The sequence below is a fragment of the Thamnophis elegans genome, chromosome 14, assembly GCF_009769535.1.
Source record: "Thamnophis elegans isolate rThaEle1 chromosome 14, rThaEle1.pri, whole genome shotgun sequence".
Taxonomy (NCBI): domain Eukaryota; kingdom Metazoa; phylum Chordata; class Lepidosauria; order Squamata; family Colubridae; genus Thamnophis; species Thamnophis elegans.
In genome coordinates this window covers 313,530-339,430 of record NC_045554.1, presented here as the reverse complement: position 1 = coordinate 339,430, position 25,901 = coordinate 313,530, and the positions used below count along the sequence as shown (strand labels likewise).

At 57.0% G+C, this 25,901-nt stretch overlaps 3 protein-coding genes and 1 non-coding gene across 7 annotated transcripts; 2 read left to right on the top strand and 2 right to left on the bottom strand.

Moving 5' to 3' along the window:
- Positions 1–3,788: 3,788 nt before the first annotated feature.
- On the top strand, positions 3,789–3,860 carry TRNAT-CGU. The gene has a single exon. It is a non-coding gene; the product is annotated as a tRNA-Thr (tRNA).
- Positions 3,861–6,191: 2,331 nt separating this feature from the next.
- Positions 6,192–17,216, bottom strand: PARN (poly(A)-specific ribonuclease). Of its 3 annotated transcripts, none has more exons than XM_032230777.1 (24): positions 17,092–17,216; positions 16,940–17,017; positions 16,770–16,849; positions 16,525–16,592; positions 16,360–16,441; positions 15,843–15,903; positions 15,354–15,519; positions 14,605–14,670; positions 14,451–14,489; positions 14,067–14,109; positions 13,618–13,698; positions 13,418–13,474; positions 13,171–13,248; positions 12,653–12,696; positions 12,314–12,356; positions 11,544–11,619; positions 11,039–11,149; positions 10,889–10,958; positions 10,453–10,508; positions 9,993–10,079; positions 9,553–9,627; positions 8,400–8,592; positions 7,384–7,562; positions 6,192–6,983 (listed from the first exon to the last, which is right to left on the bottom strand). In XM_032230777.1, exons 1-24 carry the CDS (start codon positions 17,108–17,110, stop codon positions 6,931–6,933), a joined length of 1,905 nt encoding a protein of 634 aa, XP_032086668.1. In that variant the 5' UTR covers positions 17,111–17,216; the 3' UTR covers positions 6,192–6,930. The 3 variants fall into 3 exon arrangements, with proteins under 3 accessions (XP_032086668.1, XP_032086667.1, XP_032086666.1); XM_032230776.1 differs by having other exon boundaries at positions 7,384–7,577; positions 13,618–13,695; positions 17,092–17,215; XM_032230775.1 differs by having other exon boundaries at positions 7,384–7,577; positions 17,092–17,214.
- Positions 17,217–17,310: 94 nt separating this feature from the next.
- ECI1 (enoyl-CoA delta isomerase 1) lies at positions 17,311–19,163 on the top strand. The gene is made up of 6 exons (XM_032230785.1): positions 17,311–17,473; positions 17,545–17,672; positions 17,744–17,890; positions 18,201–18,322; positions 18,440–18,618; positions 18,714–19,163. The coding sequence occupies exons 1-6, from the start codon at positions 17,326–17,328 to the stop codon at positions 18,878–18,880; spliced, it is 891 nt and encodes a 296-aa protein (XP_032086676.1). The 5' UTR covers positions 17,311–17,325; the 3' UTR covers positions 18,881–19,163.
- On the bottom strand, positions 18,931–25,881 carry LOC116517674 (deoxyribonuclease-1-like 2). 2 transcript variants are annotated; one of them, XM_032230787.1, is made up of 9 exons: positions 23,782–25,881; positions 23,128–23,279; positions 22,775–22,863; positions 22,429–22,512; positions 22,196–22,296; positions 21,822–21,931; positions 21,291–21,445; positions 21,019–21,115; positions 18,931–20,454 (listed from the first exon to the last, which is right to left on the bottom strand). In XM_032230787.1, exons 2-9 carry the CDS (start codon positions 23,269–23,271, stop codon positions 20,401–20,403), a joined length of 834 nt encoding a protein of 277 aa, XP_032086678.1. In that variant the 5' UTR covers positions 23,272–23,279; positions 23,782–25,881; the 3' UTR covers positions 18,931–20,400. The 2 variants fall into 2 exon arrangements, with proteins under 2 accessions (XP_032086678.1, XP_032086677.1); XM_032230786.1 differs by having other exon boundaries at positions 24,335–25,881.
- Positions 25,882–25,901: the final 20 nt, after the last annotated feature.

Here is a 25,901-nt window from a genome sequence, read left to right as displayed (position 1 = left end):
CGGGTCCACCTATCTGGGCATCACAAAACAGCCCCAACAGTTCTTCAGACAAGTTAAGGTCTGAAGAATTGTGGAAGATTCCCCAACAGGGGAGGAAGGGGCGCATTGGAGAAATGCAGTGGGCTCATCTGGAAATGGAAAGACTTTTTTAATGTCTAGCAGTGTAGGAAAATTCTGCTTTTTTCTCTATTTCTACAGTTATGAGCCGCCTTGTCAGGTGCCCCGGCATCCTTATGAGCCATACCAAACCCCACGAAGCCTGTGTCAAGATGAGAACATATACCCAAAGCACCTCCCCTGTCCACCTCCTTTATTAAGGGGCACCGTGATTCTGCCAAAGTCCTCGTCGTCGTCCTCCTCCTCCTCCTCCCTCCCCTCCGGCTCCTCCTCCTGCTGGCCCCTCCTGAAACACCTGAACCTGTGCTGCCGTGTGGCTACAGATGCTTCCTGGACAATACACGGTTCCTCGGACACTTCCGAAGCCAGCAGCTCCGATTCTTCTTCCTCGGAATCGGATGCCCTTCGCTTTCTAAAGAAAAGGAAACAACGCCGGCCGCCGTTTCTCCCTTTATTCCCAGAAAGAATTCCTGAAATAAAAGGCGCACAGTTGCTTCCGGAGAGTCATCCTGGAATGAAGGGAGTCCCACAGACGTCTTTTGCCCACATAAACTTTGTCCAGAGCTCCACTTTTGAAAAGGAGGACCAGGTCATTCTGGTGGAGAAATCTCTCGAAATCCGCATGGGGCCCCTGCCATCCCCCCCGGCCCCGGGCTCCTTTCCCAGGTTGACGATCGGGGACGAAGAGGGAGTGGGAGAGAAACCTCCTGCTCTCCCCTTGCTGGATCAAGTGGCCATGCGGTGTCTGGACTCCGTCGAGGTGAAGGAGCAGAAAGAGGAACTTGCTAAAACAACAGATGAATCCTCCCCGAAACCTTCCTGTGCAAAAGAGGAAGAGGAGCCCCCTCCACCAAAGGTCACCGCAGAGCCTGCTGGCGCCCTGCCCCCCCGCCCAGAGGACGTCCCCACTGTGCTAAAAGGAATGGAGGAGAAGAGCAGAGACTTCCTGGAATTTCACATCAAGAAGAAAATGGTCCAGAGACGCTGTGGCGTTCCCACTGTCGTCATCAACTCTGTCAACCAGTTCCAGCCTCTGGGGAAAAGACCCTTCCTCTGTGGGGACCTTACGAAAACTGTTTTACTAATCCCGGAAGCTCCCGCGCAGCCTCCCCCCCTCCCCAGAAACGCCCTGGCTGGCTACATGAAACCCTTCCAGGAGCCTCCAAGAGCCCAAGGTTACTACCTTTTTCACAAGGCAAAGCCGGGGGAAATCGGGAAAGGGGGCTTCCCTGCTCCTGAGGAGAACCTGGGCCTTAAGCCAAGAGATGCCCAGAGAAGCCAAACAAACGACGTTCTCCTCTCAGTGGAGCCCGAAGAACTCCGGAAGCTGCTTTTCCATTTAACGGTGAAACTGGTGGAAATCCAGAAGGGAGCCCTCCCTGAAATGGTCGAGGACTCCCTCCGCACCTTCAGCATCCTTTCCATAAAGCCTCTGCCGAAGCTGATCCGCTTTGGCAACAAAATCTCCAGGCCCAAACACCTGGCGCTGACCTTCGTGGCCAAGGAGGCACTTTGCATCATCGACTTCAACATCAGCCACAAATTCATGGTCTTCACCTGGGGAATCCCTGCGCCGCATTCAAAACCCACGGAAAAGGCCACCCGGGGCCCCTCAAAGGCCCCCCAGTACCCCAGCAGCCCCGAGAAGGGGGTTCCTCAGAAGCCCCCCATTCCCATCCTGGTCCTGAAGACTCCTCGGAAAGGGCCCTTGACCCCCGGGGGGCCCGAGTCAAAGCCAATCCTCCTGATCCCAAAGGCCCAGCCCCCCCGTAGGGCCCCCCTGCCTCCTACGGAAGAACCTCAGGAGGTGCAGTTCACAGACCTCTTTAAGGAGAGCAGTTTGGCTCCCAGCACCCCCTCCAAGAAGGCCAAGGGACCCCCTCCCTGGCTACCAGCCACGCCTCTTAGAGATGTCCCCACCCAGGAAACAGGGGCACCAGGGGAAGGGATCCGGCCTAAGAAAGTGGCTCTTGCCGTGCTGTGTCCCAAGAGCCAGGGAGCGGCTGGGAAAGGCAGCCCCAGCCCAAAGCCAGAAGCCCCGGAGGGCAAAACCAGGACTCCGAAAGCTGCAACCTCACCGGAGGAGCGACAGGACCTCCCAGCTGTCCTCAAGGAAGGAGGAGGGAAGGCAGGTGGGAAAGAGGCAGGAAGCAAGGACGATGGGGACCAGCAAGGAGAGCCGGAAGGTGCGCTGCCTTACAGGCCTCTCCCGCCGGCCTCCAAGAGGGGAGCAGGGGCAGGAAGCCAAAGGGAGGCAGGTGAAGAGGCAGAGCCCCCCAGAGCCCTCCCTGCCCCGTCCCCCGAGAGGAGGGGGGAGCTGGAAGGGACGATGCGCTACACGGGCAGCAGAGCAGCCACTGGAAGCAAAGGCGGGGAGCATCAACAGGCGGAGCTGGAAGGATCCATGCATTACCGGGGCCTCCCTGCACCGTCTCCCGAGAGGGGCCCAGGCCAAAGAGACGGGGACGAAGGGGCAGAGCTGGAAGGGACGATCCGTTACGGGGCTCCCTCAGAGACCCCCAAGAAAGGAGCCACGGCAGGCCAGAGAGAGGCGGACCGACCGGCAGAGCTGCGAGGGAGCCTGCGCTACGCCTCCACCGGAGCCGGGACTGGAAGCCAAAGAGACGGGGACCACCAGGCGGAGCTGGAAGGGACGCTGCATTACCGGCCTCTCGCCCTGTCCGCGGAGAAGGGAGCGAGCGGGAGGCTCCGACCGGCACAGCTGGAAGGGACGATGCGTTGCTCGGCTCCCCCGCAGCCGGCAGCCGAGGCAGAGGGGGCGGCAGGGGCAGCCGAAGGAGCCGGGAGCGCGCAGAGATTCCCCGCAGGCGAAAGCCGAGGCCAGGCAGACGGAGGAGGAGGAGGAGGGGCGGCGGGGCTGAAGGAAGGCCGGGCCCCCCCGCGGAAGGCCAGGGAAAGAGCGCCACGCGGCGGGGCCCTCTCCCTCTCCGTGGGGCTGCAGGCGGCGGGCGGGCAGCGGGGCGCGCCCCCCACGCGGGCCAGCCTCTTCCTGCGGCTGCACCTGACCCGCGGGAAGCTCCAGCTGCACCTGCAGAAGCGGCTGGAGGCGGCGCTGCGCCCGCGGCAGAGGGCCGGCCTGAGCCTCCGAGTGGAGACGGGCGCGGGGGAGCGCCGGGGGTCGCCGCCTGCCCGGCCCTTCTGCTACGCCTGCCCGGCCCAGGAGCCCCGCGGGGCCGCCGGGAAGACGGTGTGCTGGGCGCTGCCGCAGCGCATCCTGGACAAGAACGGCGGCCGGGTGCCGCAGGTGGCCCGCCCTGAGCGCCGGTCCGGGGAGCTCCGGCGAGGCGGCCCGCGGCGACCGGCCAGACGGCGGCGGGGCGCTGGGCAGGGCCGCCCGGGGGAGGCCGCGCGGGGCCGCGCGGGGCGCCATTAAACCGTCTGCTTGACAACCGAGTCCGGAGGTGTCTTCCGTGGGCGGCGGCGGCGGCGGCGGCGGCGGAATCCGGGCAGCCCCGAGCGACCGGCAAAGGCGCACTACGCGGTCGACTCCGGGGCAACGGGGCGAGGACGCATGCGCACGAAGACCTTCCCGCTCTTTTCCGGAACCCTTTTCGGGGCGGAGCGTCTGACGCAGGCGGGGCGGGGGCGGAGCGCGTGGTTCTCGGGAGCGCCGCCAGCCTAGATAGGAGCGAAGCGCCCCGTTCAACGCAGGCGCGGTGGCCAAGTGGTAAGGCGTCGGTCTCGTAAACCGAAGATCACGGGTTCGAACCCCGTCCGTGCCTCGCGAGTTCCAGCTACCCCTTGGCTTTCCCCGGCGGGGACGACTGGAGGAATGGGAGGGGCTCATTTTTAGGGCGGTCCGGCGGCGGACACGGAGCTTTCCTCGCTCCGCGGGGCTTCCAGGAGGGAAGGGAACTTATTTCTTGCGCAACTTCAAGGAGGACCCCCAGAGCCTTCCGTTCTGCCCACGCGGGTCAGGGGGCGCCCACGTCCTCTTCTTGGGGAGATCACCCCCCCCCCCCAGACATCCAGAGCGGACGGACGGCCGCCTGTATCTGCAGCCGCCCCCCGTCTGTGGATCCACGCGGCCGTGTCGCTGCCCCGCGGGCTGAGGAGCAGGCCTCCTTTTCCAAGCGGCTGGTCCTCAAGGGGCTGTCCTGCCGGGGGCGCGGGATCTCTTGCGGCCGCCGCCGGATGGGGGGAGTTTCCCGGCCAGCCTCCCCGCGGCCAGGCACTGGCTGCCCCGCGGCCGAGGAGCGCAGTCCGAGCGAAACAGCGGTGAGTGGCCCGCCAGGATCCAGCGCGGCTGCCCGCCGGAGCCCCCTCCCCCGAGGGAGCCGCCGCCTAGCTGCTCTTGTGGCCGGGAGTTCCGCGGGTGGGCGAGGGTCCCTCTGGCTGGGCGAAGGAAACCCGGGGAGGCGCGGAGGGTCCTGGCGCTGCACAGGCTGGGGATTCTGGGAGTTGCAGTCCAAAGGCCCGAGGGGCTTCATCATTGCCCCCCCCCCCCCCCCCCCGCCCAGCCTTGAGCTCTGCTGCTCAGGACGCTCCGCTTGGTTCCCTTGAAGCCCCGATTCAGCCCCTTCATTCCCACGGCAGCAGGAGGGGAAAGGACCGGGAGAGGCAGGGCTCGCCGGCTGCGGGTCGGCGCCGGGCGGGAGGAGCCGGGGGGCTCCCATCTGGGAAGAACCGGGGCTGACAGCCGTCCGGGCTGCCTCGGGTGGAAGCGAGCCCGCTCTTCCCCTCGCGTACGGGGCGGCTCTGGGGCTCTTGCAGGAGGGATTCCCCGTGGGAGGCTGGGAATCCAGAGTCGGGCTTTGGGGGCGAGATGAGCTGCCTGGTACCCAACTGGCCCACAAAGTCCCGCTTCTGGCCTCACCTTCTGCTCTGGGGCGCTGATGGGAGGCCAGCACAGGACAACCGGGGGGGGGGGGGGAGGCTTCACTTGGAGGGTACGTGGGCTAGGAATCCCGGAAGGGGCCGTGGGAGAAAAGCTCCTAGCTGGGCAGCCCAGGGGAGGGGCTGGAGGGAGTGGGGGAGGGGCAGCCCAGCCCCTCCGCTCTCATCAGGCTTCTGTGCAGATGTGTGTGTGTGGGGGGGCTCAACGTCTCAAGGTCCCAGTCTTAGGGAAATGGGGGTGGCAAGACCAGCAAACTGGCCTTTGTGAGTTGCAGCAGGGCCTGAGCCCCCCCCCCCCCTCCAGGTGCTGGAGAGTCCCTGTTTGAATGGGGATCAGAAGGGGCACCAGCAGCATGCCATATTGGGGGGGGGGGGGGGCTGGAGAGTTCATGCATGCATTGTCTGCACAGGGCCGACCCCTCCCTTAGGTGGAACTACTGGAAAGTCAGCTGGGGGGGGGAGGAGGCCCACACATTCAGGGCTCCTTCCATGGGGAAAATGAGGGACTTTGGGGGCAGCTGTGTTTTTCCATGCTACCGTAATGCTCCTAAAAATCCTTATTGTTCTTGCTGGATCTCAAAGCTGGGGCCAAGGACCATGTGGACGTTTTGGGGCAGCTGCTGAATCAGGGAAACCTCCTCCCCAAGGACCAGACAGACTTCAGACTTTGACAACTCCCTGACTCTTCTCCCCCCCCCCCCAATTCTTTGCTAAGCGGGGCTGCCGAAAAGCAAATATTCCTGTCCTTTGTGGACTCCCTGCACCCCTAAGGCCACCAGGGAATAATAACCCCACAATTAACACCAACTCCTGTCTCTCCAACACAGTTTTATCTAGGCTGAAAAGGAAACCTGTCAAGCGATTCCTGGGAAAAGCAGCTCCAGAAGAGCCTCCGGAAGAGGCAGGGAAAAGGAAGGAACGGCTCCCAGAAAGTGGGAACTCGGGGGAGGAGCTGCAGGCAGTTTCTCCTGGGGAGACCACCTTTCCCCAAGGAAAGCGGCCCCCCTTGGCTGTGCCAGCTGCCACCAGAGGACGGGCTTTTTCCCCGTGCCCCCCTCCCCCCCTTCAGGATCAGCCTTCCACAAGAGCCCTGTTTGGGGGGGGGGGCTTTTCTGCAGCCAGGCCAGCTGCTTATCAGGCAAAGGGCCACTCCAGGCAGAGGATTTATGTGGCCGCAGGAAAAAAGGGCCCAGCTGTAGAAACACGAGCAGAGTTAGATTCCTAAGAAAAAGATTCTTTAATTTATTCACTGTATGGAAATAACATTTTTCATTCCACGATACAAAAATGTTAAATATCAAACCACGTTTATGAAATCTACCAAAGCGGATTGATTTTTTCAAACTAATAAAAGCCGGTGAAGCTGCTGGTTTATCTTTGTCTCTTTCAATACAGAATGCTAGTCACAGATGAAGGGAAAAGGGGCCCCTTCTCTCCCCTCCAGGTACAGGAAGCCAGTTATCTCAAACTGGATATGAAGAGAGAGACCTATTTCTTAAACAGACAGTTTCTCTTTAATGGGGGGGGGGGGGAATAAAATGCACTTCTACGACTGCAGAAGATGGCAGGGAAGGAAGTGGTTGAAAGCGCCAGGCGCCCGACTGGCCACTGATGTGCCTGAATGTCTGCAGGGGACGGAGGGGACCAGCAGAGCAAGCTGCACATAGACTCTGCCACGTTACATGAATGGATGGTCCAGCCCCACGGTTTGGCCTTTTGACCCAATACGCACGACAGCAAAAGGCCTCCACATAATCAAGGAAACGGACATGTACATGCATGCATACACATAAAAACAGTGACTGTGATTGTTCCGTAGAGATTAAAAAACAAAACTGCCTCCTGCCCCCCCTTTGTGCCCAGCCTCCTTCCTTCCTTCTGGCTGGCTTGGGAGGACACTGCCGCCACCACCGGTTCCTTGGAAGGGAAGCTCTCTCTCACTGGTGCTCCTGGCAGCTACCACGTGTCCGGCACATCGAAGAGCCTGGCGGGAGGGGCCTTGAGCCCCCCTAGAGAAGCACAACACAACCACACAGCTGAACAAACACAAAACCCAACCCGTTCAGGCCAAAGTCTCTCCATGCTGGCTGGGATGACTCCCAGGCCAGCAACCGTCTTGCCCCCCACTCCCCCTGTGCAGCTCCCTTGGGTACTCAGAGGATGGGGCTGAATCTGAGCAGCCTCAGCAGCTCCGTTTGTGTGCTTTGAGAACCCCAATGCTGGGCAAAATAAAGACAACTGGGGTGCAGCCACCTCCTCTGCCATGTTCTTTTATCAGTTGTTCAAAGTTGCCAGATAATGTAGAAAACCAGAAACGGGAGGTTTCCCCTTACGCCAGGCCTGCCGGTCAGCAAACGGGCCAAGGATGCCCACAGCTGTCAGATCAAGCACCCGACGTAGACCACCTACCATCCACCGTTTGCTCCCTCTTGCCCTTTTTCAGCTTCTTGGCTTGCTTATTCTCTTCTCCGGGGGTCTCCTGGAAGGGGCCTGGGGTGGCCAGGTCCCCCTCTTGCACTGTGACCTCCTCCAGGTCATCCGTGATGCTTTCCTCTTGGATGGGGCTCATGCTTCTCTTCCCCACAGAGCTGGGGGTTGAAAAACTGGGGTAGTGGAAGAAGCCCGAAAGGGAGATATTTTAGTCCTCCAGTTTAGACCTCCTGTGGGGCCTTTCCTAGAAGTGTTGCAAGGGAGCATATCCTGAAGCAAGGAGGAGGAATGCTATCCCGCCCTGCCCTGCCTTCCTCCCTAAGGCCGCCTGCAGCTCTTCTCAGAAGGACCAACCTGTTCTCCGGCCGTCCTGATTACTAGCCGGCACAATCCTGGTTTGTGTCACAAAACAGCTGCCTAACCTGGCTCTTCTTCAAGCCGGACTGGCCACTGCACCGGCCCCGGTCATCCAAGCTGATCTTTGTGTCCCCTTGGAAGGGGCAGGTCTGCCATCGACACTTACTCTTTGGCTAAGCCCCAACCGCAGCCATCTTTCTTGTGCCAGTTCAACATAGTAATGCTTCAAGTTTCTATCTAGCCCTTAAAATGTTACCCTGGCGGAGCAGCACACCTGAGAACTGCTTCTTCACCTGCATCTTCAAACTCTTCGGCTGTTAGCAGGACTGGCCCTATTAGATCCTTCATGGGGCAACGGGGCTACCATCTGGCATCCATGTGACCAGACTCCTCTGCCCTCTCACACTCGGAATGGAAGGAGGGAGGCCGGCACCCGGCTTTTGGCGCAGACTCCTTTCCCCGGGTTGAACTCTCCCCAGGAGGCAACTGGGCTTCGTGCTTTCCCAGCTGGGGCGAACTCTCTTCTGCTGAACCGGCTGTGCAGGTTCCGGGCTGCAGGAGTCACCGAACCGAGTGACTTTCCTGCCCCTGGAACCCGCCTGGTGCAGAACTGGCCGGGGGGCCCCAACGTGCCTCACCTGCAAACGCTGTAATAACGGCTTTGGAGAGCGAAGGGGCTGGCCTGCGTCTTTAAGCGCTTGACTTCCATCTCCTTCCAACTGTCTTCTGCCCATTTCCTCTTCGCCTGCCTTCTCTCCTCCTGCTTCTTTTCAATATATTCTGCGTAAGTCTGAATCCGGTAACTTTCAGCATACTTGCTGGTGTTAACAGCTGTGGAAAGAGTTCAGTACAAAATCCCTCCGAAGGGAACCCTCCCCAGGGCAGCTTCCAATCTTCCCGGCCCAAAGAGCTGAAGGGAGGGACACCCCTCCGCTTCCTCTTCCAGGGAGGGAGCAGGGGAGCCCTTTGGAACGGGGGGAGGCTCAGGCTACATTCAGGGGAGCCTAACCAGGATGCCTGGTGAAAGAAGCCAATATCCTGTTCCTAGGAAAAGCACCAGAAAGCTCAAGAGAGGAGGGGGTTCAGGTACAAATTGTTGGGGGGGAGGGGGCTGTAAAACTCTCTTTCCCAATGTAAGAGGCATCTCTCGTGTCCCCAGGGCAGAGAGGTAGATTCAAGAAAGAAGGTCGGCTAGACATGAGCAGGGCCCAAGTCAAGGGTCTCCCTCCCCACCCACCCGTTGCTTCAAGAGTGAGTCTGGCTTGTTAGGAAACAGCCCAGCAGGCAAAGCTTCCTTTCCTCTCCTGTGCCGGAACCAAGCAGGCTTATGGAAGGGATCCTCTGGCCTCAGTGCTTGCTTGTACTCCTGGCTGCCCCACGACCTGCAATCTTCCATCTGCTAGACAGTCTCCAGCTGAGTCCGCAAAACTGGTCCCCCTCAGCTGCCTCCCAAGGCTGCCCAGCGGCTCTGCAGGCCCTCGGGCACAACCGTCCGCCCAGGCCTGCCTGAAAAACCACCTCCGTCCTTTGACCCCTTGACTTCTGCCAGAGTCACCTGGAGGCATCTGTCAGGTTGTGGGCCACGGTTTCATTTCTCTTCCTTTTCCAAGACCAAAAGGCAGAGCAGCCTGAATCCCCTGCCTTTCCTCTCCTGGCCTTTGGCCACTCCCACCCGGTAGACCACCAGAAAGAGAAATAGTGGAGAAGGGGCTAAAGATGTAGGGAAGGTCTTGATGTTTAGTAAAAATAACCAGCCACGAAGGCTACTTTTCAAGGTTCTATGGGACTCACCAATCTGTACTTGTTCAGGCTGACTCAAGGATACAAATGCTGATGTATCGTCAATCCAACACACGTGAATGTTTCCTAAAATTGGAAGGGGAATGTAAACTCTATTCTGATCAGATCTGTCCAAGCATAGTGAAGATGACCCCATGTGGAACAGGGGCAGCAGCTCTCATCCTGGAGGGAGAAGAAGGCTGATGCCCCTGAAGCAGGGAGGGCCAGAGGGAAGAGCGACACCCCCCTCCACAGGGACGTGTCTAGGGAGGGGTGGAGGCTTTGCGGAGTTCTCCTGCCTGAAAGGGACCCACAAACCCCATTTACTCTCTAGCCACCAATGCGAGGACCCTTGGCTTTTAGCCTTCCATTTTGGCCAGCCTCCCAGAAGCCCTGCGGCCAAATCCAGCTGCCCTTTTGTAAGGATTTGTCCCTGGAAGGGCTCTGCTTACCAAAAGCACTAAAGAGCTGGTAAAGGTCGCTTGTCTTCCACTCTTTGGGGAAGGTAACATAAAGGACGTGATCACGTTTTGGCTGTACTACAAAACCAGAAGAACCTGATATGAGCTTCAGGAGGGATTTATATTTTTGGTGAGATCTGCTGCATTCACCCCTGACACACCCAGGAGCCAAAGTCAAGTAGCTAAGATCCATGCGAGATTTCCCCCACTGGGCTACCACACAGAAAGACCCCTCTGGGGACGGCAGACTTAAATCCAGAGGCAGACCTGGATCGGCTCATGCGCATTTTACCCAACCTTTCCTCCTTCCCAACATTCAGTCGATTCCTCCTTTTTCTGCAACTCAGTCCCCACTAAAGAGGAAAATGTTTCTCACAGGCTGCTGCAGAACCAAAAAGGTGTGAACCATCCCGCTATTTTGACGCTCTTAAAGATGGGGGGGAACACTTACAATCTGGTCCTTCCAAATTGAGATATGGAATGTCCATCACCCTCATCAGAAATAATCTGAAGCAAAAGTTAGAGAGTCACTTGGATGTTACACTGGGCAAGAGCATAAATCAAGGGCATAAATCTACACAAAGGAAAAGGGAAAGATGTCTTTGTCTCCGCTTATCTAGTTAGCTCCATAAAAAGCTAGCAAAAGGGCACCTCTAAACTACCTGGCAAGATCAGGGGGATGCTAGCCTCCCGGAAGTTGCGCCCTGGTGGTCTCAGCCGAAGGCAGCAACTTGCACTAAATGGCGGGGCAAGAAAACCTTTCTAGCAAACAGGTTGGCGCTGCTCTAAATGCCAAAGCTCTAAACTACAACACAAACCCCACTGAAAAAGTCACAGCAGAATTTCAGAAAGCAGCAGGATCCTTTTCAAGGATGCTTATTACTCACTTGTTGAAAAAAGGCTCGATCAGCTTTGAACCGGTAGAAACGTGATTTGCGGGAGGGTTGAGAAATGAACCTAATGAGCAAAGGATATGACAAAAATCACCACGATGGGCCGAGTGGAGGCCGCGGCGCAATGGGCGGAGGTTAGAGTACCTAAGAAGTTTGCCATGGAGATGAAGCAGAGGCCCGTGATGTAGGCATCGTAACCAGCTTCATGAAGCTGCTCTGAAGCCGTGTTGTAGCTGGGAAACCCCTTGGCGCTTTCTGAGGAAGGAAAGGATGCTTTTACTCAAAGTCACCTGGATGGGAGGAGGAGGAACACTTGAGTCCAGACAGGGGTGCAGAGACTGCTTGAGGTGCCCCGTTTTCTCCCAGAGACTGTTTTGCTGACCCCACCCAGCAGGCTCAAGAATGTCTTTATTCTGCCTCTGATCAAAAAGTAGCTCTAATTCCAGCCTTTTTCATCCAGCTACGGGTTCAAAAGTGCTACTAGTTTTGTGTGTTTCTGAAGGCCAGACCTAAACTCCCCACCCAAATTATATAGAAATGCTAGAGAGAATCCAGTAAATTTCTCCCCACCAAAGCGAAAGGACATTTTTAAATGCTCACTTGCCATGTCTACTAAAAGCCAGATTTCAGCTGCTCTTTGTTGCCTTACCAACTCTTGGAGGGCTGAAGGGCGTCTCCTTCAAACGCTTTTCCAACTCTGCCAGGGATGTGTTCTTAATGATTTCCTGAGAAGAGAAGAGAGCATGAGGCATCTCTGATGCAAGCTGATGTCAGCGCTCTCTCTCTCTCTCTCTCTCTCTCACACACACACACACACACACACACACACACACACACACAAACTGTACATGGATGTCCACTAATGTAGTTTGGGCCATGATTATCAATACCAACTGATAGCAAGAAAGCAAGATGATGATGAAATCTCTTCTAATGTTTTCACCAATGTCTTAAACTTTGGGAATTAACCAAAATATACATCCACTTGTGAGCCCCATGTAAAACACTTCCAAGGCAAGTTCACCAGTATTATTCTTGCCTTCACTCGAATTAGCAAAGACAACTAAAGGGCCCCCGATGGCCAGAGGAACTGCTCCAACTGAGCAACAGGTAGGACTGGCCATGTCAGGGGAACCAAGAACTCCTGCTAAAGGCAGAAAGTGACACTCGGGACCTTCCAGGACACCCCCCTCCCCACCAACAGCCAGGCACTTAGGTGATGGTAGCTTTCCTTTGTGCTTAGCGGTTTTGCCTTCTGGCAAGCAGCCAGAGCTCCTGAGGACAGGATTCTGTGGCCTGGAAAAGGCAGTTCACTGGGTGCAAAAATGGCGTATTATCTTTGTTGCAAAACAGTCTTATTTCACTTCATTAACTTTGCTAATAATGATGCTACTTTAACGGGAAATGCAAATGTCCCACCTTGAATGGCTGAGTGCTTGCCATCAATTTAGTGTCCAATAGCCTGTAAAACAGATTTGAGAGTTACAAATTCTGGAAAACGTATTAGGGGCGGCAGGCCTGAAATAAGATGGTTACAATGAAGAATCAGCAGGACCCTAAGTTCGAATGTTCCGTAAGAGGAGGATTATAGCGATGCTCCTTGTAGGCATCCATGGCTCTTAGCCTTGATGGCAGAGGGGCTCTCTCTGCTGGAGGGAGTGGGGGGGGGGGCTCCTTGGATAGTTCGAGGGCCACTGAGAAAACAGACTGAACCGAATCAGCTTGTGTTCTTACATACTAGCAAACAGAAGCACTCACCTTGGAAAGACACACGTTGCTAGTTCTTTGAACTCACTGAAATCCTGAAATTTAAAAGGAATCAGATTGTTGAGACCAAAAGAGATGATGTAAACTGCTTCAATGCACAATTTATTTGAGGAAAGCAAAGGTTGCAACGCCAAAGAAAAGGTTGGATGTTACATTGAAGATGCCAGCTTAAGAGAACTCTAATGAGAACCTTTTGGAAGTTAGGAAAGCTAGCAAGCTTCCAGGGAAGAGCAGAGAGAAGGTCGCAGAGGGAAGCAGTCCTCCTTTGACTATCAACTACTGGGAGGAGCACATTGGGAGCTCTTGACATCCCAGACCAATCTAGTCGGACCTTTGGGAAGTGGAGCATCATCCTTACTGGACCCAGGACGGGTGCTGCTGGTGCCCACCTTCCACCCAGGACGACCGGTCTAGGTGTGTCCCAGACAGGTGAGTAGGGAGGAGGTGACTTTCCTGCAAAGGGCATGTTAAGGAAAAGCAGATCTCAGTGCAAGGAAGAATCCACCAACCTCGGGGAGGGAGCAGTAGAACTGATGGATGGTGTGCATGACGTCCAGCAACATGTTGTGTCCAACCACGAGTTTGCCCTGTAGAGAGGCAAACCCAGCCCAATGCTCAGGCAGAGGCAGAGCATGTTCTCCCCCCCACCCCCCCGGCCTCCCCTCTTGCTACGCTGGGTTTGAGAATGTTCCTGGCTAACGTCAGCTGTCGATGGCAGGCCTACTTTTGCTAACAATTTCAAGGCAACAAACATACCGAATTTGCAAGGGCGTGAATGACTCGGGAAAACCCCACCGCATCCTTCAGCTCCTCCTGCAAGCGAGAAGCCCAGGGTGAGTCCTTTGCCTGGTTCAGCCCAGCGTCCCTGCGAATCAGTCTCTCCCACTGGAGCGGAGAGGCTTCCACAAGCCCAGCCAGGCAGTCCCTGCCCCAGCAGAGGCCTCGGAGGCACCTGCCTGCTCTCTCGCTTGCTTCTCCTGCTCTCTTCTCTTGCGCTCCTCTTCGTCCACTTTGCTGATGATCATGAATCGCTCCTTCTAAGAGCCACAAAGGTTAATGCGGGCACAAGCAAGCAAGAGCACAATGACCAAGCGCTCCTACACAGCTACGTGCGTCAAATTCCTGGGTGGGGGAGGAGGGAGAATCAATCTGACTTCCTCACATGGTTTTCCCCGGCTGGGAATCCTGCAAGTTCCCACCCCAGCATATCTGAGGGGCAGCAGGCCTTTAAAATATTGTTCCAAGGTTCAGAAGCACATGAGCCATCCCACTCTTTTGTAAGGGCTCAGCCCCTCATCAGGCCACCAAAGGAGCCGCTGCCACCTGCCCACTGAAACTCTCCTGGTGATGCCTGGAAAATCCCAGTCCTACCAAGGTGTAAAATGGAAAATGCAGAACTAGTCACCTTTTCTGTTTCCACAGTTTCAACATGGATGCCTTTTGGAAACCTATGGCGAAATTGAAAAAAAGAAGAAGAAGAATTAACAATAATCCTCCCTAGGTTTGCAGAAAAGAAAATAATCAAGAAAATGCCACATTTGGCAATAACTTCAGAAACAGAAACATCAGTGTAAACTCCATGCTTGGTGAAGGAAGGGGAAAGAAATGCCCGAAGGGAAAGCAGACTCAGTGGCCTGGTTCTTTGGCCCTGGCCAGTAGCTTTGCATCAACTCCGCCCAGGAGACGGGGAGCTTGCCCTCTAAGGAACGCAGCACTCCCAGCTGTGGCTCCCCAGATGCGGAGAAGGCTGCTTCAGCTACTTCTCCTTGTAGCAACCAGCAGTACTCACTTCCAGCTCAGCGTCTGGTAGATTAGTTTCCTCTGAAATCTACAGAGAAGTAGAGAAAGAGACTCAGGTTGCCATCTCCCCTCCTCCTCCTCCTCTTTGCTGCCCAGCCAACCTCCTCTACTCAACGCTCTGCCCGAGACCCGGAGGAACAAACCCTGTGCAAGGCTCCAGCTGCACGGTGGTGTTTCCTTCATTTTGCAGGAGGTCTTCTATCCTTTCTCTGAAAAGGGGGAGAGAAGCAGAAGGCGTCTTCTTTCTGGCTGGCCTCTTCCCACAATGGGGAGGGCTGTCTGCAACCAGCAGAGTACAAGCCCAAGCAAGGCAGAACCACCGTCCCGCTGCTAGTGCACAATGGCTCGTGTTCTCCCAAATGGGAGAGCTGGCAAGTTTTACTATTAATGGATCCACACTGTGTACCTTATCGCAAATCACTATTTAAGTCAGTACTTTCAGAAATTCAACATAAATGGGGCGAGTGGGTAAAACAATGAGGAAGGAACCAATATAACTGAATCCCCACAAATGTAGCATCAGCAAAAACGAAGCATCAATAGATTCTAAGTAGGCAAATGCAGATGGACGGGCCTCTTGCGGGCACCACACCTGCGAAGGCCCTGAACCTAGTTAAAACCCCCACATCCTGATCATGCCGGAGCCCAAAGCCAGGCCTCTGTAGCTGAAAGTGCTCCAGAGTAATGCACTGAGGTGGTCAGCCTCCATCAGCCGCCCTCACTGCATGAGAAAAGCTGACAATCCATTTCCAGTCTGTCAGACAGCGACAGGAGGAGGATCCTCTTCCTGGCAAAACTTTGTCTGGCCCAGGAAATAATTGAAAACCTAAACGCAACAATTACCAGTGGGGTTCTGATTTCTTCTCCAAGCGGAGACTGTATATTCACTTACACAACTTTCTCGATGAACTTCTTCTGATCCTCAGGAACAGCTGATGGAGGCTTGGCAGCACCAGGTGACATATATGCCAAGCCCCCCAGCCCATTGGCTTGAGAGCGCTTCTCATCATATTGCTCCCGTAACTGTCTTTCTTCTTCTTGATTTAAGTAAGGGATACCTTAGAAAAAGGAGGGGAAGATGGGAATGAGTGGGTGGGTGGGTGGACTCAGATGAAGTTCTGTTTTAAAACTGTTCCAATTTAAACATCTGGGCATCTAGTCATCCTTTCCTATCCTGGTTTCCCCCAGATGCTTTGTAGTAGCATTTTTAACTCTCTTGGTAGGAGAGAATTCTCAGTGACAGGAATTAAACTTTAACCACAAACAATTACAGAAACAGGATTTTCTTCATGATCAGATTGCACAAAATTGGAAAGAAAGAGGTTGAAGCTACAGCTATAGAAATGCAAAGTTACTTTTAAAATATTTACAAAATGCTTACCGTTTCGAAAAACTTTATTAAAATCAAATCCCTGGTTTGCTAAAAAATCTATACTTGAGCTCTGAAAGAAAAACAGAAAAACAGTTTATAAATGATTCTACAAATTATTTCAATCTAATGAAATTAATTTTCACTACTAAAATGCCAATTCACGATGGCCTATATATATTTTATTCATTTGACAAAGCAATTACAATCTCCCAGTTACAATTCAAACTGCTGGCCTTCACCTAAGGAAGCTTCCAGGCAATTTACCTTCCTTTTCTCCAACATCAGGCTAGAAGTACTGAGAGAGCGAAGAAAAAAATACTTTACGCTGCAGCCACTTCACGTTTATGAAACTTTCTCTCAAATTGACAAAATCCTTCTGACTTTAACAAAAAACTTCTTTTTAATAATTTATAATCAACCTTCCTAACAATAAATAAAACATGCAATTCGCAGCACTGCATTTGTGTAAGATTTTGCTTTGGATTCTCTATTATTTTGGAATCAGAGGGGGGAAATACATATATACCTGACAGACAAACTTGACATCTGGTGATGTTCTGTTCAAAGGTTTGGGGAAAATATAGAAGTTAAATGATTTCATAATATACCTAAAAGAAAACACAGTTGAAAGTCAGTTTACAAGTTACGCACCCCAGCACACTTAATTTTAAACACCACGAAAAGGACATACTTGGATTCTGTGGGATCGTACTTAAAAGTGCAGAGGCCAAACTGGAACAGCAAGAAATCCATGGAGTGCTGGGTGGGAGGGGGAAAAAGAACAGAAATTCTAAGCAACCGGTGATTCATTCAGAGAAACTGGGGCTGTGGGGGGGGGGGGGAGGCGCGGCGGCCAGAGGTTTTACAGCGGGAGCAGCGGAGGGGCTCGGGCGAGGCTGCCCCTCTTCGGCCCCGGCCCAGCGCCCGCCGGCTCACCTTCCGCAGCTTTTGGTACCGCTCCTCGGGGGTGTCGAAGCCGTTGGTCAGCGCGCTCACGGACGGCCCGTCGCTGATGCCTGCAAGCAGAGCGAGTCCTGAGGGCTCGGCCGGGGCGAGGGGGCTCGCGGGGAGGGCGGGAGGGGGGCGGGAGGGGCTCGGCCAGATACCTGAAAACTCCCCGTCGATGGCCAGGAAATCGGCGTCCTCCACGGCCGCGTAGACGGTGCCCAGCGCGCTCTTGAAATCTGCGGACAGAGCGAGGGTCAGAGCGAGGGCCGCCGCCGCCGCCGCCGCCCCCGCGCCCCCGGCCGCCACTCACTGCCCCGGGTGATCTCCATCCCGCCTGGCGCCGCCTCGCCCCCCACAAGGCCGCGCCGGCACTTCCGGAAACAAACGCGGCGGCCGGGCGCGCAGACGCGTCTCGGGCACGTGACCAGAGAGCAGCGCGTCCCGCGCATGCTCAGGAGCGCCCGCGAAGCCGCGGCCGCCCGTCTTTGGGCAGGGCTGTCGGGGGGGGGGGCGGGCGGCTCGCTCCCCCTCCCTCCCGAGCAAGATGGCGGCGGCGGCGGCGGCGATGGCGGCGGGGCGGCTGGCGGGCGCGGCTCTTCGGTGCCCGCTGACTCGCCTGGCCTTCCCTGCGGGGCAGAGGCGCCGGATGAGCGGGGCCAGCCCGGTGCTGCTGGAGCTGGACGAGCGCGCGGGTGGGTAGGGTGCGGGCGGCGGCGGCGGGGACGGAGCGTCTGCGCGGCCTCTGACCGGCCCTTCCCCGCAGGCGTGGCGGTGTTGCGGCTGCAGCAGCCGCCGGTGAACGGGCTGAGCCTGCCGATGCTGACCGAGCTCTGCCTGGCTCTGCAGAAGCTGGAGGACCGCCGGGCCTGTCGCGGCCTCGTCCTCACCTCGGTAGGTCGGGCGTCGGGGCAGCGGGGCGTCGGGGGAGGCCGGGCGGGAGCCTGAGAGCGCTTTCCCCGCAGGCCGTCCCCGGGATCTTCTCGGCCGGGCTGGACATCACGGAGATGTGCGGGAGGAGCGAGGAGCGCCTGAGCGAGTTCTGGAGGGCCGTGCAGGAGCTCTGGATCCTCCTCTACGGCAGCCGCCTGGCCACCGTGGCCGCCGTCAACGTAAGCCGCCCCCGCCGCACTGGCTCCCCCAGCTACGGGGAGGCCCCGCTGGCCGCCCCCTCCCCTCCCCGCCCCCCCCCCCCGAGCGGGAAAGGCCTGCCTGCCCGGGGCCGTTGCGCCCCCCCCCTACCCCGAGGGTTTCCCCGCATTGTTCCGTCTGGGCTGCCCGCAATGCTCCGCAGCCGCTGCGCCCTCCTGCCCCCTTCCGAGGCATTCGGGCCCGGGGTCGTGGGGGAGGAATGGTGAGGCCGGGACCCCCGCCCCGCCCCCCAGGGCCGCTTGTGGGCCGACGCCGCTCTCTTCCCCGCAGGGTTCGGCCCCCGCGGGAGGCTGCCTGATGGCCTTGTCCTGTGACTACCGGATCATGGCTGACAACCCGAAGTACGGCATCGGTCTGAATGAGACGAGATTGGGCATCGTGGCGCCTTTTTGGTGAGGTGTGGAGGAAGCTGTGCAAACAGCAGGAACTTTCAGGGCTCTCGTCAAGCCCTTTCCAGGCCAGCTTTGCTTTGGCTCCAGTAGCTGTCTGAATGTCTCTTTTGCACCCAGGTTCAAGGACTCTTTGCTGAACACTGTTGGCCACAGGGCCACCGAGCGCTCTCTCCAGCTGGGACTCATGTATTCTCCACAAGAAGCCCTCAAAATTGGCCTGGTGGATGAGATCGTGCCTGAGGATAAGATCCAAGCCAGAGCTGCAGAAGTCGTGGCCCAGTGGCTGGCCATTCCAGGTGGGGCACCCAGGCCGGGACCCGTGGCCAGCCCGCTCCCTGCCTGGGCCTCGGGGAGCCCTTCGCTTCATTACTCTCCCCATCCTTGTGCCTAGATCACGCCCGGCAGCTCTCCAAGTCCGCCCTACGGAAGCCAGTGCTCGACCACATGCTGATGCACCGTGAGGCTGACATCCAGGACTTTGTGCGCTTCATTTCCAGGGATGCCATTCAGAAGTCTCTCCAGAAGTACATGGAGATGTTGAAGCAGAAGAAAGCCTGAGGGGGGGGGGGGCTTTCCTCTCGTCAGAGCTTGGAGGCTCTTCTCCCTCTTGGAGGCTCTCCCTGGCAGCTGCCCCATCCTCTCCTCAACGGAGACCGAACGTGTGGTGTGCCTGACTTTAGTGGCCTTTGCCTAGTTTGTTGCTGGAGTTTGGACTGCGGGGCTCAGCGGGTGGCTAAGGCTGGAAAGGGTGGCGGGGAGGGAGGCAGCTGAGCCACCCACCCGGGCTGCTTTTCCTAAGAAACAGGCGGGATGCCAGTTGCCAATAAAAGCTTACAGTAGAGAGACTGTTTGCTCCGTTGCTGCTGGGGATCCCTCTGAGCCTCTTTAAACCAGGCAAGCGAGGCGACCACGGCTGCTCTGGCCGCCCCACTGCGTGCGCTTGGCTGCCTTCATGGGCTTCATCTGGGCTGCCTTTCCAGCTTCTCCCGTTGTACACTGGTGCCCCCACCCACCCCCCGCTACAGAAGCCTCAGAGGATTGGAGCTGCTGTGAGGTGCTCCTAGGCTGGCACCCATTGGGGCGTCTGGTCGTGTGAGTAAAAGGGGGTAGACGGCCACTGCTAGAACCCCCCCCCCAAGTTTTTTATGCGTGTGTTTTTCTATTTGACTGGTCTCTTTTTTTCCAGTCTGCGGGGAATTCAGATCTAGGGATTGATTCTCTAGAGCAGTTTCTCCTTGGGGAGCGACTTGCGTGTTCTCAAGAGCAGCTCAAGCCGCTTTATTTGGATGGGGATTGTTCTCATCAGTTGCATCCCCCGGGGGGAGCAGAGCTGGCCTTCCCCGAGCAGCTTACCAGGTGACTGGCCTTCACTCCCTGCCCTGAGCAGAATTCCTTTTGAGTTCTGCTGTGTCCTGAATGGACGGCTCTGCCTCTTAAGAAATGGAAGTCAACTGTTTTGCTGCGTTAGTATATTTTTTATCACGCTGTTTGTCCAAGAGCTGCAGGCATAGTTGCACAACCCATCATTACATAAGGTAAGTTAATGAGTGTTAGGGTCTCAGAGTTCTCAAAAGACCTTTGTCTAAGGATTTGTGCTGTGTATCTCCAGCCTGTTACAAGACCTCACCGTGGCCTTCCCCATTGGGACAAGGCCTGCCCAGTTGGCTGGAGGGAAACCCGGCTCGGGAAGCAGGTGTCACAGCCTTCCCAGCATCCTTTGCTTGCCTCTGGCTTAGCAGGGGCTGGAAAGGGGAGGGATGCGGGGGAGACCCAGCAGAAAAAGGGTCAGAAAGATGGACTCTCGTTGGATGTAGCGGCTGCCACTCAGGCTGGAGCAGTTGTGGAGGAAGTTCAAGCGCATTTCCAGCTCAGAAACGTCAAAGAGGCCGTTCCTTCAGGATCCCAGGCCCCAGTCAAGACGAGGCCCAGCGGGAATCCAAGTCACTGGAAATCCAGAGGTGGCTTGCAAGGCAGGATGTGTGGTGCTGGTGCCTGCAGAGGGGTGGGGGCTGCAGCAAGAAGCCCTGCATCCCTTTCGCCCCACCCTTGGAGGCTGAACAGGCCGGCAACAGAGAGATTCAGGGGGACGTCAGCTCCACTTCCACGGGGAAATGATCACTAACGGCCAGAGCCTGCGAAAAGGAGGAAGCAGGAGAGGTCAGGGCCCCCCTTGGAGAGCATAAGGAGGCTGCCTGGGGCTCTGGGATAGCAGGCAGAGGCCCTCTGCGCTCAGCATTAGGAGCTTGGCTGCCTGGAGGCGCTGGTGTGTCTAGCTCTGAATGGCCAAGCTGCCCCTGGGAGCCGTCCTGAGGTGGTTGTGACAAGCACAAAAGGGATGTGGGGCAGAACTGGAATCACCAGAGGGGCTGCTTGCGTGATTCAGGGCATGGAGCTACACCCAAGGACTGACTGCATCCCTGATCTGAGGGATTCACGTTGGGTAGAAGTGCAAAAAGAGCCTTTGTGACACCCACCCACCCACCCAGGAAATGGACACCAGGGTGAGTGTGATTACACTCGTCAAATCACTGGCATCCTTTAATGGTGACCGTTTATTGTTCTCTGCCTGGGATCTGAAATATACAGAAGGCAGGGAATGTTTTTAATTAACAGTCTTTAGTTGTAGATGGGCAGCTTTCTAGGCCTTAAGTTAGAATGCAGGACAACTGGTCAGGGCTTCTAGGGTGACATTTTACCTCCTCTTGGCTCAGCTTGAATGCCCTCTGGAAGTCAAACACTTTGGCGGACTTGGGCACAATCCACTTCCTTAGTTTCGAGCCACTCACAACAATCCTGAAAGCACAAATAGGAGGCTGGTGAAGGAGAGCTTTCCTTGGGGATGCAAGGGGGTCTCTGGGGAGCCGGAGGGGAAAAGGAGCCCGGGGACAATTGGGCTCCGATGGCCGGCTGTCCTGGGTACCAGAGAGCTGTTGCCTTCAGCATTTGTGAAGGCCGCCGCCCCCCTCACCTGTCGTAGGCACAGTCGGATTTGCCCACGGTGGTGTCCGTGTCGTCTGAGATGAGCCAATGGAAAACCTCACTAGTGCGCAGACGGATGGAGCTCCAGTCTTTCTTCCCCACGTAGCTGCAATCGGCATTAAAATCCCCCAGGAACATGATGTTCTGCCAAGCAACAGGTTATGGGAAAGGCGTGGAGGTTGACTCCTTGCGTGTTTCCTGGATCTCGCCAGGTGGGGCTCTCCCTGCCTCTGGGTGCCCAGCTTGCTGCTCTGATTGACACCCCCCCCTCCTCTCGCCCTTTCCCAACCCTGCAGTTGCAACAGTAAAGGCTGATGCTACTTTTGTTGCAACACGGACACCCAGCTTCCTTCCTCCTGGCGTCCTCCAGAGGGTGACGGTGACTCCCTGCCCTTCTGGAGGCGGCCAGGTTGGAGAAAGCAGGCGAGCGGATCCATCGGGAGCCTCTGCCTGGGCCAGAAAGTATCCTGAAGAATGGCTTCCCTGCATGCATCGCCTACGGCGAGCGGCAGCTGCTCACATCAGTCTGCCACTTGTCAATGATCTTCAGGTAGACGTCATAGAGAGCATCGATTTCTGCCACAGCGTCACTGGGGGGCGTATGAAGGGGCACCAGCACCAGCTCCTTCTCTGCAAAAGAACCAAGTCAGTCCCTGGCCCCATGATTATCCCCCGGGGAGAAGGGCCTGAACCCTCTAGGGAAGGAATAGGAATGGCTGCTCTGGAAGGGGCTGCCGCGTGGACCTCTCTTCCTCGCCATTGTCCTGGGGCCTTGGCCTCCTGCCTGCTTCCCCAGAGCATTCCTTCCTTGATCAGGTCTGTTCTGGCTTGGACTGCAGGCAGCGCCCGCTCTCAATCTGGTATGAAACTGGCCCAGCCTTTGGCTTCACTCACTTGGGCTAGAAGCAGCAAACTTCAGGACGAAAGGAGGCCTGCTGAAGGTGCTGTCGGGGTTGGGGTACTGGTACTGGTCCACGAGGAAGAAGCTCTCTGTCCTGGAAGGAAAGCCCAGGCAGTGAAAGGGGGAGGAGTGGGGAAGGAGCCGGCTCCCACAAGGAGAACTCTGCGGATTAAACGATCCTCCACTCGCCCAGCTCGCTTTCTGAGGGGGCACCTGCAAGTCCTACCTGTACAGGAAGAGATACGCCTCCTTGTAGTTCTCCCGGCCCAACGTCTCGCTGGCCACGTAGTCATAGGAGTGCTTGGAGGCCCTGCAAGACAAGGACCAGGGCAGCCCCGGGGTCGTGGTCTGAACGGGGCACCCAAGCAACCCACCATCCCAGGCTGGTCCTTTCAGCACTTGGGGTGTTTTTTCCCGGGCGGGGATCACAAACTGCCCAGAGTTCCTCCTGTTTAGTCCTTGGTGCGTAAACCAGGCGGGCCCCATTTTGCCCCCGGAAGTGCATTTGGGAAGGGAGAAAACCAGCCACGGGCCTCACTCCCAGCCCGGTTGGCTCCCTGCCGCTTGGTTACCTGTTGAGTCGCCCCAGCAGTTCCTGGACTGCGCTGAGATCAGCATCCCTCACCTCCTGCACGAGGACAAGGTCGTACCGGGACAGGATCTGAAAGGGGCGAGCACAGCTTGGGTGTGAGTGGCAGGTGCTGGCACGGGAAGGAGGGCAGAAGGGCCCTCTAGCCAGATGGGAGCCAGCAGCCCCCACAGGTGGAGCTCTGGCAGGGCCCTTCGTCCCAACAGGCTTTCCAGCCCCAATGCCTCTGAGCAGGGAGACTCCGGCTCTTGACTTTGATGCCTAGTGGTTACAAGTCACCTTCCTCTGCTTCTAAGCTGGTCTGGAATCTGACCACTAACAGTTACCTGCCCTCACCTTCACAATTATTTTGGAAACGCTCTGGTCCGACAGTTTGCTGTCTCCAAAACTCTGGATGTTGAAGGTGCAGATTTTCAGGGCTGCTGCTGCTGCTGCGTGGAGCATCAAGGCCAGCCCAGGGAGGGCAGCTGCTAGTTTCATGCTGCTTCCTGAAGCGGGGGGCGGGGGGACAGAGAAGAGGGGTGTGGACGAGGCGGAGTGGCTACCCGCAATTCGACTTCATGGTCAGCTGCTGCTGTGGCTTTTCCCAACCGGTGGTGGGGCAACACTGAGAGCCCCCAAATGGCTGCCGTTTCCATACTGGAGCCGTGTTCCCAATGCAACCCATGAGATGCAAGAGCAGAAAACTCTGGAGCCTCCCCCAGGCTCCCTCGAGGGCCACGCAGACAGGAGCAGCGCTGGGGCCCTTGGGGGGCCAGCCCGGATCTTCCTGAATTTTCCAAGAACAGACTGGGAATCTTGTTCGCCTGACCATGTGCAGCTCGCCCCCAAATCGAGAGCCTGTGAGGGTTCCTGGCCCGTGGCTCCCCTGCCCATCTGCTCTGTTCCCCAGATGGCACCTCTGGCCTCTTGAGAGATTCAGCAAAGACCAGAAAAGCCCAGCAGATTTCATTGAACTGGGCCTGATGTCACCGCGTATTTATTACTCACAATAAATGCCAAGCAAACCGGTTCAGTAACATAATAAAGGATGCGTGCTCAAGCTGCACTGCCCGTCTTCATTTCCCCAGTTCCTTTGGGGCAGCCGTGCTCTGCTCCTGCCCCACCCATGACACCTGGGGAAAGCGGCTGGCGGAGCACTTCCAACTGGCACCGCTTTGCTGCCAGCCCCCTTCCTGGCCGCTATTGCAGCTCGGCCTTTGGACTGCCTCCCTACAGAGCACCCCAGGGCTGTGAAAGGGATGGGGGGGGGCGGTTAGAGGGTTATTTCCCCCTTCTGCGAGAGACTTTACTCTCCATTAGAGCCAGCCCAGCTGCTGCCTGTTGCCCAACGGCTCCAAGCTTTGCGCCAATCCTGAGTCTCTTTGAGAGTGGGCGGCATACAAATTAAATCAATCAATCAAATAAATCAAATCAATCAGCCAGCAGTTCATTTCCTTGAAGGGACCCCAGGGAAGAGGGAGCAAGAGGTGAGAAATGGCCGTTCCCTCCCGCGAGGGCAGAGCCAGGGAGCTTCGAAGGCCTCCATTAAGAAGGTGCCTACCGTGAATTGAGTCCAAAGGTGGCTTGGCAGAGTCTGGACTCCCACTGAGCCCTGGAGCATCCAGCTTCCTCCTCGGTTTGAAAGTGCGCCAGGTATTAAGGGGAGAAGCGAGATGCCTCCTCCTCCGCCCCCCCCCCTCCTGCCCCTTGGCTGCAGTGATGCAAGGGCCCTGCCCTGGTGGGAGTGGAGAGGATGCTCTGGTGCTGCTGACTCCACCCTGGGAAGCCCCCGCAGCTCTTGGCTCATCAAAGCCGCAGAAGCTGTTGCGCAGGGCTTGTGCTTCCTCCCTTCCCACAACGCCATTGCTCAACTCTTGGAGGGTCAACAGGTTCAACTTGCTAAGCTTGCAGGTTCCCCGAGAACTTTTACCAGCTGGATCTTAGCTGAAGACTCGCTGCCCAAAGCGATGAGTCCATGCTGGGCTTGTCCAGGGACTTCTCAATTATAAAACAAACTGTCACTCAAGATTTTAAAATCGGGTTGAAATGTTCTCCCAGTTTTAGAATGGAATGTGGAAAACATGCTGAGCCGGAGGATTGCCGAGGGCCGAGCGTGCCATGCAAGGAGCCAGCTGGGGTGGGAGCGCAGAGCAACTGGGACAGGAGCCTTGGAAGATAAAGGGGAGACCATCCGGGGTCAGTGGAGGCAGAAGTGGGGAGCGAATTGGGGATAGGAGGGGGAGAGCCCCCCGATGGCTCGTCCCAGGCAGGGATAAAGGTCCTCATCCGAAGCAGCGATGGGGAGTTTGGGGACCAAGGTGGCTGCCCCCAGTTCCAAAGAGCTGTGCCCAGGGGAATGCGGGCAGCCCCTGGCAGCTCAGCAGAGCCTGCTTAGAGACGTCCAACCAGGCCGAGCCTTTGCATTCACACCCGATGCAGCTGCTTTGTGCTGGGTGTCCCAGGTGGCCCCCGTCATCACGGTGGGTTGTCCTGGGATTACAGGGACTCCGTTGTGTATCCAGCGTAAACTATGGTCTCACGTGATGTGTGTGTCCAGCTGGGATGCCCATTGGCCTGACAGGTAGACAAGCCCAGGAGAAGCAGGGGGGGGGGTGCTGGCTGGCTGAGGGGTGTGGGAGGCCTGACTGGTGAGAGCAGCTGGAAACGGCCACCTTTCACAATTGCTGCCGCTGCTGCGCTTTGCACAACTGGCTGCTCCAGCGGATGCAAGGGGGGCCTTGGGAAAGAGCCCTCGGCTGCTGCAAGGCCGGATGGTTCGCAATCTCTGGGCCTCTTTGACCACCCTGGAGTTTCCCCATCACCTGAGGCACTGGAGACAGGCCGAGGCCCTCAAGGGGTTGCCAGGGGCGAGGACAGCTGAGGACCAGCCAGGGCAGCAACGACTGGCGCTGGCAGCCCCTCAGCTCAGGGGGTGGAAGAGCCCCTTTTGGCCTTCCAGGGATGGGCGGGTGGATGTCCCAATGGCCAGCAGCCCGGCCAGGGTGGTGACCGACTGCACAGCCTCTGGGCCCAGAAGGGCCTGGACAGACTCTGGCTGCAAGGGACACGCCCTTGGCTGCCCTGGAGGGGTGTGTCTGGCCGGGCAGAGGCACCTTTCCAGCAGGCCA

Bases quoted from the DNA above. Each gene is read 5' to 3' on its own strand.
- ECI1 (XM_032230785.1), top strand. From the start codon at position 17,326: ATGGCGGCGGCGGCGGCGGCGATGGCGGCGGGGCGGCTGGCGGGCGCG. The intron at 17,673-17,743 runs GTAGGTCGGGCG...CTTTCCCCGCAG, and splicing joins GCGGCCTCGTCCTCACCTCG to GCCGTCCCCGGGATCTTCTC. The intron at 18,323-18,439 runs GTGAGGTGTGGA...TTTTGCACCCAG, and splicing joins GGCATCGTGGCGCCTTTTTG to GTTCAAGGACTCTTTGCTGA.
- PARN (XM_032230775.1), bottom strand. The intron at 14,490-14,604 runs GTTTGTTCCTCC...ACTTCTCTGTAG, and splicing joins CAGCTGGAGCCTTGCACAGG to ATTTCAGAGGAAACTAATCT. The intron at 10,959-11,038 runs GTACTCTAACCT...TTTGCTCATTAG, and splicing joins CTCCATGGCAAACTTCTTAG to GTTCATTTCTCAACCCTCCC.
- LOC116517674 (XM_032230787.1), bottom strand. From the start codon at position 23,271: ATGAAACTAGCAGCTGCCCTCCCTGGGCTGGCCTTGATGCTCCACGCA. The intron at 21,932-22,195 runs GTGAGTGAAGCC...GTTCTTTTGCAG, and splicing joins GTTTGCTGCTTCTAGCCCAA to AGAAGGAGCTGGTGCTGGTG. The intron at 21,116-21,290 runs GTGAGGGGGGCG...TTGTGCTTTCAG, and splicing joins TCCGACTGTGCCTACGACAG to GATTGTTGTGAGTGGCTCGA.